General features: G+C 41.9%; 1 protein-coding gene across 3 annotated transcripts; it reads left to right on the forward strand.

Moving 5' to 3' along the window:
* The first annotated feature begins 11 nt into the window (after positions 1 to 11).
* On the forward strand, positions 12 to 14,028 carry ERLEC1 (endoplasmic reticulum lectin 1). Of its 3 annotated transcripts, XM_080408376.1 has the most exons (14): positions 13 to 259; positions 786 to 890; positions 2,162 to 2,242; positions 3,147 to 3,224; positions 3,371 to 3,434; positions 5,384 to 5,424; positions 7,841 to 8,064; positions 10,522 to 10,651; positions 11,074 to 11,235; positions 11,876 to 11,935; positions 12,479 to 12,603; positions 13,007 to 13,084; positions 13,281 to 13,356; positions 13,739 to 14,028. In XM_080408376.1, exons 1-14 carry the CDS (start codon positions 107 to 109, stop codon positions 13,808 to 13,810), a joined length of 1,449 nt encoding a protein of 482 aa, XP_080264502.1. In that variant the 5' UTR covers positions 13 to 106; the 3' UTR covers positions 13,811 to 14,028. The 3 variants fall into 3 exon arrangements, with proteins under 3 accessions (XP_080264504.1, XP_080264502.1, XP_080264503.1); XM_080408377.1 differs by lacking the exon at positions 2,162 to 2,242; XM_080408378.1 differs by lacking the exons at positions 3,371 to 3,434; positions 7,841 to 8,064 and having other exon boundaries at positions 12 to 259.
* Positions 14,029 to 14,104: the final 76 nt, after the last annotated feature.

A 14,104-nucleotide genomic window follows, 5' to 3' on the forward strand; every position in this document is an offset into this window, starting at 1 on the left:
TGTTGATGGCGGCGGCGCGCCCCGCCGGAAGCAGACGTGGCGGCGGCGCTGGCTGCTGCTGCCCGGCGCTGCCCCACAGCCCTCCCGCCCCGGGCCGCCGGCCGGCATGAGGGGCTGCCGGCACCGGGCGCCCACCCCGCGGGCGCTGCTCTGTGCCTTCCTGGCGGCCGTGGCGGTGGCGGAGGGCGGCCGAGCGCTCCCTCAGCTCAGCGACGACATCCCCTTCAGGGTGAACTGGCCCGGCGCCGAGTTCAGCCTGGTGGGTACCGCGGGGGCGCGGGGCGTGGGGGGGCTCTGGGCTCGCTCCTCGGGCGTCTCCCGCCGTGAGGGGCCGCCCGGTCAGACCGGGCACCCGGGCGGTTGTTTCTGAAGCCCCCTCCGCCCCGCCAGAAAAACGGGTGTTGGGGTGTTCGTAACATCGCCCCGGGGCTGGGCCCGAGGGGGAGCGCCAGGCCCCGGCCCGGGGCTGGCAGCTAGGGGGATCCCAGGGAGATCCAGCCCGGAGGCCTGCGAGGGGCTGCGGCAGCAAAATGTGGTGGTTATGGGGGTGATTTTTTAATAAAAGTCTGTCATAAGAGCGGGGAGCGTGTGCGGGGGGAGCGCGGCGCGGGCGGGGGGGCAGGGCACTGGGAGCGGGAGCGCGGGTTCTGTGGTACGGGAGCCGCCTGCCCGCGGGTAACCCCACCGCTCCGCGGGTAACCCCACCGCTCCCGGATTTGGGAATGTCTGTGACACGTAGCATTAAACCCCCACCTGACTCATGCCTAGGTTGCTTGCTTCCTTAGCCTACAACTGGTGTCCTGTACAAAGAGGATAACTACATTATAATGACCACTGTGGACAAAGAAAAATATAAATGTATACTTCCACTGATAGCAAGTGGCAATGAGGTGAGTTTGGTCAAGTCTTTTTTGTAATTATAAACCATAGACAAACCTTTACAGTGTTTTTCACTTCTTTATTTATTATTTTCTTCCTCTCCAAAGTAAAGAGAGGGGGTTTTTTCCCCTAAAGAGAAAATGATCCACAGAATGCTTCATGAAGAGGGTTTTTTTCCCTTGTAAAAAGAAAATTACCTACAGACTGCTTCACAGTTTCACAGTTTATGGTACATGCCTTCACTTTGTATTGCATACCAGCTCTGCACTAAGTGGGGCCAGTCTGAATGGTCTTATTTGGCAACAAGCAATTGCAATAATGTTCTGTTCATTGCTAGGTCTATCGCTGAGTGCGAAATTCTTGTATTTTAAGTAACATGGTCAGATTCTAGGCCAGTAAACAACTGTTAAGAGTTGTCAACACTGCTATCGTGATCACCGTATCTGAAAACGCTATCCTAATGGTGCTTCTACCACCAGTAATTTTTATTCTCCGTCTTTGCTTCCTCAGTTGCAAATCTGAATGCACAATTTGGGGCTTAAATAGTGATAAAAACTCCTATATAAAGACAGCTGTTTGTACAAGGGAAGGTGGATTGAGGAGGCCTTTGGTGAGGTTTATCATTGATAGTTTGTTACTCCAATGGTTCATTTTTTTCATACTGTGAAAGCTTGCACAGACAAGCTGTACTGCTGTGGTAGGGGCCTCTGTTTTGACACAGCCCTCATCCTTTAACTGACTGACAGTATGGAGTGCTTCAGTCTAGGTGAGAAATTTTTAGTACTGAAGAACTTTGGAAATCTCTTCAATAGCATGCACAACTGTAGAGCAAAAAAAACACGCAGAAATAATCTTCCACAGTATTGCTTTATGCTTTTTTGATTAATTTTTTTAAAGTTACATAAAAGCTGTGTGATGTTCCAAGTATACTGCATCAGTATGGCATCAGCATTGACTAACAAATTAAAAGATTGTTGATGCTGTGTTCTTCTTCACACCCCAAGCTGCCATTCTAGACATGAGCAAGTTGAGAGCTCCTACTCTTTTCCCACGTGTGTATTTTTTCAAACCACAAAACTTTTGTTTTGACTGCTTTATTTGTGACTTTTATTTGCCCCTTCTTACTAAATTATCTTTTTCTAATCACTACACAGCTCCTTCAGGGCACAAATTAATGAGGTTTTGTGATAAAATTTTTATTTTGTTTTTTACTATTGCAAATGGATATTATCTAAGCAAACTGCTGTTAATGTTAATGTAATGAAATATCCTTCTGTTCTAGGAAGAAGAAAAGGACTATAAAGGTCCTACTCCAGGAGAATTGCTGGAACCTCTATTTAAGCAAAGTAGCTGTTCGTATAGAGTATGTTACTTCTGTGTTGATAACTTAAATGCTAACCATAAGTTTACAGTGTAGTTCATTTTTAGGTTTAGTGTAGTAAACTGTTTGGATAAATGAGTCTCAGACTTTCAGGTACCAGTTCAATCCAGAGTAAGGTCTCTACAGCTTTATGACTATATCCTTAGTATTGTCGATAAAATTCTGTGTAATTGAAGATACTGGGATTAAATAAACTGGGTTGCTGTAGTAGCAGTTTAAAAATGTGGATTTAAAATATTTACTTCAGGAGTCAAGCCATAATTTATGACAGTCTAATGAAGAGCATTTCTCAGAAAGTGTTAGAAGACCAAAGCAAATGTGTGTTTAGACAGTCTGAAAGTTTTCCAGTTTTTCATCAACTGTTTTCCTGGTTCAGACTCATCTCTTACGTTACAAGCTTAATACCAAACAAGCTGGTACTGAGAACCAGAGGCAGCGACAGTGGCCAGATATTATACCTATGCAACATCCCACACGAGTCCTTGAGGAAGGAAGAGTGGGTCAGGCACAACTGGTAAACGGCCCTTATCTTTGACAGTTGCCAAAACCAGTCTGTGCTGAGTCGCTGCTATTTAGCCCCAGTGGTTTGGGGGCAGATTTAGTCTTTATGTTTTATTTAATTTTTTTCCTTTGTTTTATCTGTGTGAAAGTTAAGGAAACCTTGCCTGGTGTATTGATTTGGAATGTCATCAAAATGCTTAGGGAACACAGAGACCATGCACTATGCTATTGTTTTGTGCCCCAGTCCACCTGCGTGGGCTGCGTTTCATTGCTGCAAAAGCCAACATTTTGGGGGATTTCTGTTTTTTGGGAGGGGTGTATGGATGGGAGTAATGTAGCTAAACAGATTTTTTTCTTAAAAAAAATTTTTGGTTTGGTTTTTAAGATTGAATCTTACTGGACTTACGAGGTCTGCCATGGAAAACACATCCGTCAATATCATGAGGAGAAGGAAACGGGACAGGTAGGCTTCTTACAGTTTAGTAGTCTGAACCCCCTTTTCCACTGGCGTGTTCATGCTTAACTCCTCCAGAAGACGTGAATTCCTGTACACTTGAAAAACTATGGAAAATGGTAACTGAAATTTGTTTTAACTTCTTTTAATTGTAGAAAATAAACATCCAGGAATACTATCTGGGGAATATGATGATAAAGAACCCATTGTCAGAACCAGGTTTGTCTTAGATTATTTTATTGCTGATGCTAATTAATTGTTTGGTTTTCAGTTATTACTTTCTGAGAAATACACTGTAGAAAACTGATTCCCAGTGTAATAGAACAGAATTTACTCATTTTCTACAAAATATATCAGTTTTAATTAATTCCTTTTAGCAACTCGCATTTGCATCCATCCTGTCAGTTTTGCCATGCTGTTGAATTGATCAGATTCACTAATCTGCAATAATTAGTGTCGGGGAAATAAAATAATGTAATACAAGAAATGGAACCAATATATGACAGGCCATACTTTGATAATACAGCCTGTTGCCACTCTTTTTGGGTGAGGAGAAATGTCTTTCAACCTGTGAGCAGAGGGCAGAGTGCACAGGACATCTTGGGCTCTGCTCTTCTGAAATAAAACATAGTCTGCAAAGCCGAACACTTCCTTTTGCAGGTAGATGTGATCCCTGGAACTGTTTGAGAGTCTTTTTTTTTTAGGGATCCTGGCGCAGATCTTGAGCAATACTGAAGTGCCTGAAGTGGGACTTTGGTGGAAATTAGGTAGCTGAGCCCCAAACTCAAACTGTAGTTTAGAATAGCTAATTTTCTGAGCGCTTGCTTTTTTTGCCTGTAAATTATAGTAGATGCTGGAAGTTCTGTGGTCGCACCTGCCAATATCTGCTTTCCTGGCTGAGCTCTTCAGTAGTATATTAGTCCAAAGAACTCTTGAAAATCCACAGACTATAAGTGTTCATTCATCAGAGCTGATAGAAACAATATTAAGAACCCATCATCTAGGTTGGGGCGTTTTGTGTGTTTTTTAATTCTAGGCTAGTATGTAAAAGGTGGGCACAACTGTTTTTTCCCTTCCTAACAGCGATTAACTTGAACACCTCAGTCTTGGAGGGGATTTAGCGTTATTAATCCCATTCCTTTGAATTCCTGCCTGCAGCCTTCAGTTAGGTATCTTAGTCCTGAAAAGAGACACAGCTTCAGAAACTGCATTGTTTGGCATTTCTTTCTTAGTGAGTTACAGTGCTTGTTTGTGCTGTCATTAATTCTGTGCAGAAATGCCTTGTTCTCCCTAGATGCTGCTGGACAGAAAACAAAATGTTTAGTTTGAGTTAACCAATTCTTTTGTGGGGCTAGATGTGGAAGTTACATGTGATGATACTTCAAGTCGTCATATCCGAGTATTTTGGGATGTTGTCCCTCTGTCCTTTCTGCTTAGGTGGCAGACTGTATTCTGTCTGTGCTTCCTATACAGCAATTCACACTACTTCTCTTAAAAATTAACAGATGTTTTTCAAAGCACTGTGAGCTGAATCCACAAGCGTCATACAGTAAACTTGGAGCAGCTGAACGGGTGATGGCGAAGCCGAATGGCCTTTTGCTCACCTAATTCTGAATGGAGTCCAGACTATCTCCTGAAGCAGTTCGGAAGGCCACAGATAGCTCTCACCTGTGACAGCTTGCCACCCTTGCCCTGTAACCATGTTTGCTCTCATGATCGTTAGTATGGCATGTGGTCTGGCCTCACCTCTTCCTATGAGTGTACCCTCTGAGGCTGGCTAGTGGGTGGGCTGCAGTACTTGCCTGTTTACTGTCCCAGCCTGTAATTTGCTCACTTTGAAAAGCGTAGTCAGCTACCCCTCAAAGAACAGGAGTGACGTGTCCTGCTGCCCTGACCGGCCTTCCTGTGCTGCTGGGGCTGGATTTGGCCTGTCCTACAGACTCAAAATTGCTTTAAGGCTCTCATTTTGTTCTGTTTCCTCTGGACCCCAAATCACTGTTTATTACCTTTTTTTCCTCTTTTGCACCTGCAGGTTCATGAAATTGAAGTGTGGTGTATACACAAGTACTAGCGAGTACACAAAACATACGAACTTTGCTGTATATAATTTCATTTTATTTCAAGTTCACAGACTTTATATACTTACCTCATTCTTAATTATTCCCTAGATCAAGAAGAGAAGGAAAATCCTAAAGAGAGTGCAAAAGAGGCAAGTAAAAAACATCTATTTTGACTTTTGCCGTCAGTAGTGGAGGTAGTTTATGTATGATGAGATGAGGTAACTAGTTGCCTACCAAAATGAGTGTCAAAACCAGAAGCTCTGTTCCCGAGCTGCACTGTTTGCACTTTTGATGATCCGTCCCAGCTCAGAAAGCTTATTTAGACTAGCTAGTTGAAAGTCTTGCCCTTCTACTTATTTACATTAAAGTTACGCTAATCTTAAACTTAAATGAGGTGAATTACACACTCCTTTTCTATGAAGAGAATAAATATAACCACAAAGTCATATTATGGTCTGGCAACAGTTATTTTTCTAGCTACATTAGAAATCCCAATTCCCTTAATGACACTTCCGTGTGTTTTGGATAGGGAGAAATGCTTAACAAAATCCTACAGCACAAAATCCCTAAAAAATTTCTTGGCTGACTTGTATGGGATTGACCATCAACTCTGTGCTTCCCTTTTCAATTAGAGAACTTTTCCATTTGTTTAGACCCCAGAACTCAATTCTTAGTTACTAACTTTATAGCAAAACAATGAAAGTACCTGAAGCATGCTGGAGTTGGAATTAGCAATTTTTCAGACCATGCAGTCTCTAAGCACACAGAATGAGTAGTTTGGTGCAACAGCTATCCTTAGAAATGTGACCTGTGGACAGGCATGCGCCTACCTTATTTCCAGTTATCCTTCATTTTAATTCTGAAGTTAATTTTTTGGTGTACATGTTCTTTGTAATGATGATTTAAATAGCACCGAGTGGTGGTTCTGCAGTGGATCTCAGAAGATACACATGCCTGATAAGCTTGTTGGAGGTAGATGGGGGAGCAGAGGGAAGTCAGAAGTTGGCCTGTTCTAATGGCAGTGGCAGTTATAGCTCTTGGAAATTAAAGAAAACTAGGTGCTTTGTAGTGTAACTTTTCCTTTGTATTTTCAGAGAAGATTGAATCTTACAGATTTTTTTTTTTTTTTGGTCAGTATTTATGAGGTACATGCACTGTCTTGGTTTCAGTCCATAAAGAATTTAGACTTGCAATTTGTGTGGAATCTCCAGTCAGGAAAGGGAAAGAATACATAACACAGCTAGGTGGTGCCTAAAGTAACCAAAACCTGCTGTGACTAGAGATTTATCTTCAGTCCTACTGGGGTGCCTTTCTGTTGTGTGCAAACAGGTGTCTCCATTTAGATTTCTTGAACAGTGAAATGCATAGGTATAATTTTTCAGTTTTTAAGGCAAAATCAGTAGTTTAATTCAGAAAGATAGAAAGAGAAGACGCTGCAACCCTTTTGGTCAGCTCTTCTGTACGCAGCCAGAATATATCTGAATTTCCCACCTTTTAATATTGAAGTATAGAGTGGATAAGTGACTGGAAGCCAAGCAGCACCTGAGCAATTAAGCTGTGGCATGTTAATTGTTTAAACTCATGAATGTCTCATTGCCTCATTCATGATAGAAGTTTTTAGGGAGGAGAGAGTCAGTGGCCTGTGACAGGGTAACATAGTTTGAAAACCAAAGCAGGTGAGAGATAGGAGGGTCTCGCGTCCCCAGGTTAGCATCCCAACCACAGAAGGCACCGCCGCCTTTTGGTGCAGGGCCTGATCTGTTGTACGCTGAAAACGTTTGCTAGCTCAAGCAATATGGGTAAAAGAAGGTCTAGTTTGTGGGTTCAGTGTGGCTTTTGCACAAACAGAACTTCTGGTATCCAGGAACTTTAGCAGCCTCCGAGATAGGAGCCAGGCGAGGGACTTCGGCCGGTTTGGGGAATCAGTTAAGATCTTAAGTGGAAGCTGGATGAAGTACAAAGGAAGTACAAAGGAACAAGTCTGAAGTAAGCTTACTTAAAGTGTGTACAAAAGTGGGATTTACTTCCTATATATCATTAACTTTGTTAGCCACAACAACAGGTGGTGTGGGATGCTCTGGGTAAGGAACAACCCCAGCTGGGTGTGCTGAGAGGTGTAATGCAGGTATTGGGATGACTTTGTAGGGGCATTTTTAGATTCTCCAAGAAGTGAAAGCACCATGCCTGGCCAGAGCTGAGCTGAGCCTGGTGGAGCTACTCACATCTCCCCATTTCCTAGACTGCAGGGTGAACGCAGCTGGCTTGGTGCTCTTCCAAAACATTGCACTCAGCTGGCAAGCCTTCTTAGAACCAGAACATCAGGCAGCCTGTGCAGAGGAACCAGCTGCTTTTGCAGTTGGAGCTCGCATAGCTTGGTGCGTTTTTGCGGGGCTGTGCTGGAGGTAATAAACCAGTCACGTTCAGATATTGCAGAGACACCAAGTAACTACACAGGGGCTGGTTTCAATCCAGTAACGCTGACTGCACAGTGTAATAATATTTTTTGTTTCAGAAGAGTCAAAGGAGCTTTGCTGTGATTCTTAACTTCTACTTTCTTTCACCTAGATACCTACAAAAAATATAGAAGGGCAGATGACCCCATACTATCCTGTAGAAATGGGAAATGGCACACCTTGTAGCTTGAGACAAAACCTACCCAGATCGAGTACAGTGATGTACATCTGTCATCCAGAAGCTAAGCATGAGATTCTTTCAGTAGCAGAAGTTACAACCTGTGAATACGAAGTGGTTATACTGACACCTCTGTTATGCAACCATCCTAAATATAGGTACGGCACTCCAATTTTGGCTAACATCACTTCAAATTTTCATCAATTTCCATGCATGTGTGTGTTTCCTTAAGTCATATATCCAGCTGTGGTTTCTGGTACAGAGCTGTGATGCTTTGTACATACTTTGGCAAGTGCAGTTTTGCCAGGTCTTAAGTTTTGCTGTCAAGTTGCATAGTGTTTGCGTTTTGTAAGTCTCTGGTGATTGCTCCCAGATGAGAAGCAGATGGGAAGTATAACTTTATTTTTGACAGGTAAGTTTCTAGGCCTGTCCTTCTGCAGAAACACAAACTAGGGCAGTAAGGCTGCAGGCAGATTAAGAACACCCTGTCTCCTTTTAGTTTATGATTTGAGTGTCTTGGGGGAATCATCTTCATGGTATTCACAGACTGTGGATTGTGTGTATGTGTGTTACATGTGTGCATGGACTTCAACTTCCCTCGTTTCAGACAACAGAAGTATGGTCTTCAGCCGTAACCATAATGTTTTAGTGGTACTCCCAACTTAAGGAGCTCCTGTCTGTCTCTGTCCTGCCTCATTGCCTTAACCTTCAGCTCTATAAGTCGTTTTCATACGAAGAATTCATAATTGCAGCATTATTTTCCAAAAATCAAGTTTAGGGTTCTTCCCCGCACCCCCCTTCCCTGAATTGTACCGTGCATCGAAGGAATACCCTTAGTCTCAACAGTATAGATTTTTGACCTTTCAAGGGGCGTAAACAGAATTGCAAAGGGAATATGATATGCAAATGAAGGGGGAAATAACGGACAGGAGTTCTGAATTTCCCATGTACGCAGATGTCGGAACAAGCGAATGTTTAATCAGTGTTCTGAAACAGGCAACAAAGTCTAAAGGACAAAATCCTCAGTCGTGCATTTTAGAAACGCTTGCCAGTTAGAGTAAATAATTTAGACTATCATTAAATATTTATTATCAATTATAAATTTTCTGATGTAGATGGGTTTGGTCATACTGTGTTGTCTGTTGCACTTAACCTGTTGCACTATTATCTGTTTACTGGATGAGTAGAAAAATAGAAAGTGCACAGGCAAATTGTCCTGTCGTTGATAACAATAAAATCTTGAGCTGCTACCTCCTTCCAAATGGAAGGAATGGAAGGCTTCCTGGCCAGGAGATACTTAAAATAAACACACAAGATCTTTATTCTTCCACTTACGTCATCTTATAAATATATAAATATAAATAAAGATGGGTGGAGATAGCAGGCTGGAAATGCTGCTTTCTGTCAGTGGAGGTAACAACAAACAAACCTCATGTTAAGTGCATTTTCCTGCCATGTGTTCCTGAGACAGCACTGGGCAGTACTGCCACCACCGTGCTTTTCCTCTACACCCATTTTCTTACCCAATAATGCACTTGCATTAAGTTACCAAAAGTATATCCAGTAGTTCTAGTTGTCATTTTTACTTGGGTACAATTTGACTTTTTTGAAATTGGTGGGAACTGGGGATGGGGAGGAAGGCAGTACAAAGCAATATAAGTGTACTGTAACTATTAGTCCTCATGTTCAAATAAAATTCAGATAAAACTAGGCTTCTTTGGTACCGGGCTTATTTAATCTAGAGTGTGGTTACTATTTAGGAAACATTTTCAGACTGTTTTAACTACAGCGGTGATTATTACACAACTACTGCTGTATTACAGAGTTCCTAGGAGGACGTTGCAAAAAGCCACTTGGCCTCTGAAGTGGTATCTGCACATTTATTTTGTAAATAAGCTTTGTCTAAAGAGGGCCTCTTCAATGAGACGAGCAGTGAAGGCTGAACAAACATGTCATTTATCAGTATGATTTTCATTTTGATGTTACTTTACTATTTCTGTTAAGGGATATTTGGTGTTTTAATGAGGCCTTGATCTGTGTAGACTGAGGGGAAAGCTGTGTTAGCTCTGCTTCATCTTTTCGCTTTGCCTTTCCTGTAATAAGCTGCTTTTTGCAGACATAGCTCATGAAGAGAGAGGTAAAGGAATAATGGGTATATATGCAGTATGAAAAGCCATACATGTCAGGTAATATAAGAAAGAACATGCTATTTGAATTATATAGGAACTACATCTATCAGAAGTAAACGATTCTGTGATTCTATCAAGTTTCACCTTTGTCGTTTCCTAGCTTCTGAGAGCTCTGCGGAGCCATGACACTGCGCTCATGGTACACGTACAATGCAGTTTGCCTGTTAATACGCAACTTTGACAAAGAGGGGTTAGACTGTTGCCAGTTGCCTGGCAGCGTTAGGAGCGAGACTATGCTGGGCAAAAAGCGTATTTACATCAGTTGTAAGAAAGTGTAGCTATGGCTGAGATGGTGCGAGCAAAAGAGAAGAAAAATATGTACCTCAGCACGGCTCAGTCGGAAATTTACAGTGATGGGGAAAAAAAAAAAGTATGTCTTTACTTACAAAGCACAGTAAGTGATGTGTTGCTGACTTGTTTGGCCAGGTTCAGGGCTTCCCCAGTGAATGACATCTTTTGCCAGTCTCTGCCAGGATCGCCACTTAAACCCCATAATCTGGAGCAGCTGGAGAAACAGCAAGAAATGATGAAGATGCCTTTTAGAAGGGTTAAGGAGGTAGGATTTGTTTAACTTCAAATAGAAAAATACTTATTTTCAGTGTTGGAACATGTGCAACTTTCAGTTCCATGGAGTAAGTTCTTTTACCCAACTTTATAAGACTGTGTCAGTCTTTCAAATGAGCTTTAAGCTTGTTGAAATCATCTATAACTTGCCTTGTTTGGAAAGAAAACAAAGCAAATATGTCTGGGCTGCTAATTTAAAATTTTTGTTGCCTTTGTAGCCTACAGTTTACAAACATGTTAAGATTTTTACTTCTGATCTTTTTTTCAGTTGTGCTGAAGGCAGTGAAAGCAATGACTATGCTTTCATACTGCAGCCTACTTCTCCTAATACTAAGTAACTTCATGTACTTTGTAAGACTTTGCAAGGGGCTTATAAAATCTCAGCGGGTATATTTGTGTATACTTTAATTTCAGGAAGAAATGCATTCAACAAAAGAAGAGAAATTTTCTTCCATTCATAAGCCTGTTGCTGTTGGAAGCCATCAACTATTAACTGTGGGAACAACCCACATCTCCAAACTGACCGATGACCAACTTATAAAGGAATTTCTTAGTGGTTCCTACTGCTTCCATGGGGTGAGAAATAAAGTGATGTATAATAAAATAGCTACTCCTTAATCGCACATACTGGCTTATGTATTTGTTTAGTTTCTCCATGAATCTTGACAGTTGCATTCTTATACCCCTAATAATTGCCTTTCCCTGCATTGATACAGGGAGGGCTTATATACCAGGGTCTGTGCCAGAAAGATATCATCAGCCTTTCTTTGAAATTCGATTTAGAGCAGTGAAATGAAGTAGATGGTGAGAATCATTCAGTGCCAATTTTGTTAATGAAAAGGAAAAAAAAAAAAGTCTGATAAAACTTATCAAGAGGACAGCCAGCAGAGGAAAAGGCATCTGAAATTTTCCCTGTCCTTGAAAGGGAAAAGTATTTCTTTAAAAGACAAATAAGGGGGCCTACAAGTAGTTTAAGAAATTTAGTCCTACATGTCTTTTCCAAGAGTCCCTGCTTAAACTTATTTATTCGATCCCTTGCTTATGTCAGTCTAGTAAGACGTTTTCTCTCAGTGCAAACCTTGAATTAACATACCTAATTAATACCCATGGGGCTTTACAGCTAAACTAGCTAGTGGTTTAGGGTCTGGAGGGAAATGGATGTTGTGGTTTGGGGGGGCTGGTTTTGTTTTAATGCTGAGATTATAACTCTCCCTAGGGTGTTGGTTGGTGGAAGTACGAATTCTGCTATGGCAAATATGTTCATCAGTATCATGAGGTATGTTTAAATAGTTTTATATTCTGCCACTAGATGGCTGTGGGGGGGAAGAGTTACGGAATCTGTCTACAGTTTGAAAAAAGAAGCATCCTTTCCTTGGCTGATAACATCTTGGGTTTAAGAAGTGGGATTTCAGAAAAGAAGTCCTCTGTGTGCTGCCTCAGCTTATGCAGGGGGAGGTAGGTGCCATGTCAGGTAGAGCAGAGTGATAATCAAAGCTAAAAAACGTGGATGCTTTTGTGAGAAGGCTCATCTGGTTGTTGAAACACTCTTACCAGCTCACGCAGCCTGGGTGGCTGGTTGTAAAGACCATCAACTTTGACCCTTGACCCTAATGCAAGATTAGTCCTAGTTTGTCCCAAATGCAAGAACATGTTATGTTGACAGCAGCAGACTTGCTCTAGAAATGACATTCTATATGTCATTAACATATCCTTACTACTAATCATATAATACAAGGTGTAATTATATGTCATTAACATATCCTTACTACTAATCATGTAATACAAGGTGTAATTACCAGCTTTTTTTTTTTTTTTTTAGGATAAGGAAAGTGGCAAGACTTCTGTGGTGGTGGGTACGTGGAACAAGGAGGAACACATTGAGTGGTCCAGGAAGAATGCTGCTAGAACCTACTATCTCCGAGAAGATGGCACGCAGACAGTTAGGTACGGTTGGTGCCACCATGATCGCGGCTCTGGCTGGCTCTTCCTGAACTGGTCTCATACCTGTGATAGAGAAGAATAAATGCCAGGGCCCACTTGCGCAGTGCAGGAATGTGCAGATTATGAATAGATCCACAAGGGCAGTGTGTACAGATATTTTTATATTCTCCCTAATCAACACACAACATCAGAAAAGGTAATTCAGCACTTTGGATATGATACAAAGAAAAATCTTCCGATACTGAACAACTGTTTACTTCTGCAATAACTGAAAATACAGCATGTGTTTGTATATTGGAGTTAAATATGTGAAGAATGATGAGATACAGTATCATAGGGGGTAGCTGCATGCTTCAGAATTGTGTTTAGTATTTCCAAACTTTTCCATTCCAATCTTTTGTGGCAGGATGGTGTCTCATTTCTATGGAAACGGAGATGTTTGTGACTTAACAGACAAGCCAAGGCAGGTGACTGTGAAATTGAAGTAAGTTAACTTTTTTAGTAAACTGATGTTTTGCGTCTCCGCTTCCTGTGTCAGAGGGAAAAACTCTGTTGTCTTCATAAAGCTCAGGAAGCAATGGCTGTTAGCTTAGTAAAACCACTATAGATACTAGGGAAATACGTTTTAGTTTTGTACTTAATACATGCTGAATGCTACAGAATTTCTCTTCTGTTTTCAGATGTAAAGAATCTGATTCCCCTCATGCTGTGACCATATACATGTTAGAGCCTCATTCTTGCCAGTACATCCTCGGGGTATGTAGACATGCTTGAACTCCCGCAGCTCAGGTGCTAGCTCATAGATGTCTCCAGGCGCACGTTTAAAATAGCCCCTTCCTTCAGCGCCTCTTCACAAACAGTCCTGTGGCGCGCTGCAGCACATAGATGTAGCTGCTGAACACACACTGCTTTGTGTTCCGTTGCTTTTGCTTGGAGAAAGTTACGCTCGTTACACTGTAAATATGCTACAGAGGTCACACCCAAAAGTAAAAAGCCCTTACTAAACTGTACAAAGCATGGCTGGAGTACTGTGCCTCTTGCAATCCCCGTCTTTCATCTCACCATCTCTGTTGCAATCTCTTGTAAAAGTGTATTGATGACTGGACAGACATTAACGTTTTGATCTCTTACATTCAAGGTGGAGTCTCCAGTCATCTGTAAAATTTTGGATACAGCAGACGAGTACGGGCTCCTCTCAGTGCCCAGCTAAAGACCAGGAAGCCCACGAAGCAAGCCATACCTGTCAGCTACCCCGCCGGCATTTTCCACATTAACAGCCGTCTGTGAGATGACAGAAAGCAGCTCTCAGCCAACCAACCTCACCAGCAGAATTCTGTAAGACGAGGGACTCGTGAACCACTTTGTGTATAACTATGTGTATATAAGAGGTTATTGATAAACTTTTAATGATTAAAATCTTGTCTTGCACTTCCTGTTCGACTTGTGTATGACACATTCTACAGTCATCGTCATCATTGTTAAGACAGAAATTACCAACTTCAAA

The sequence above is a fragment of the Falco punctatus genome, assembly GCF_963210335.1.
Source record: "Falco punctatus genome assembly, chromosome: 12".
In the NCBI taxonomy this organism is placed as follows: domain Eukaryota; kingdom Metazoa; phylum Chordata; class Aves; order Falconiformes; family Falconidae; genus Falco; species Falco punctatus.

Bases quoted from the DNA above. Each gene is read 5' to 3' on its own strand.
- ERLEC1 (XM_080408376.1), top strand. From the start codon at position 107: ATGAGGGGCTGCCGGCACCGGGCGCCCACCCCGCGGGCGCTGCTCTGT. The intron at 5,425-7,840 runs GCAAGTAAAAAA...TCTTTCACCTAG, and splicing joins CTAAAGAGAGTGCAAAAGAG to ATACCTACAAAAAATATAGA. The intron at 13,357-13,738 runs GTATGTAGACAT...CTTACATTCAAG, and splicing joins CTTGCCAGTACATCCTCGGG to GTGGAGTCTCCAGTCATCTG.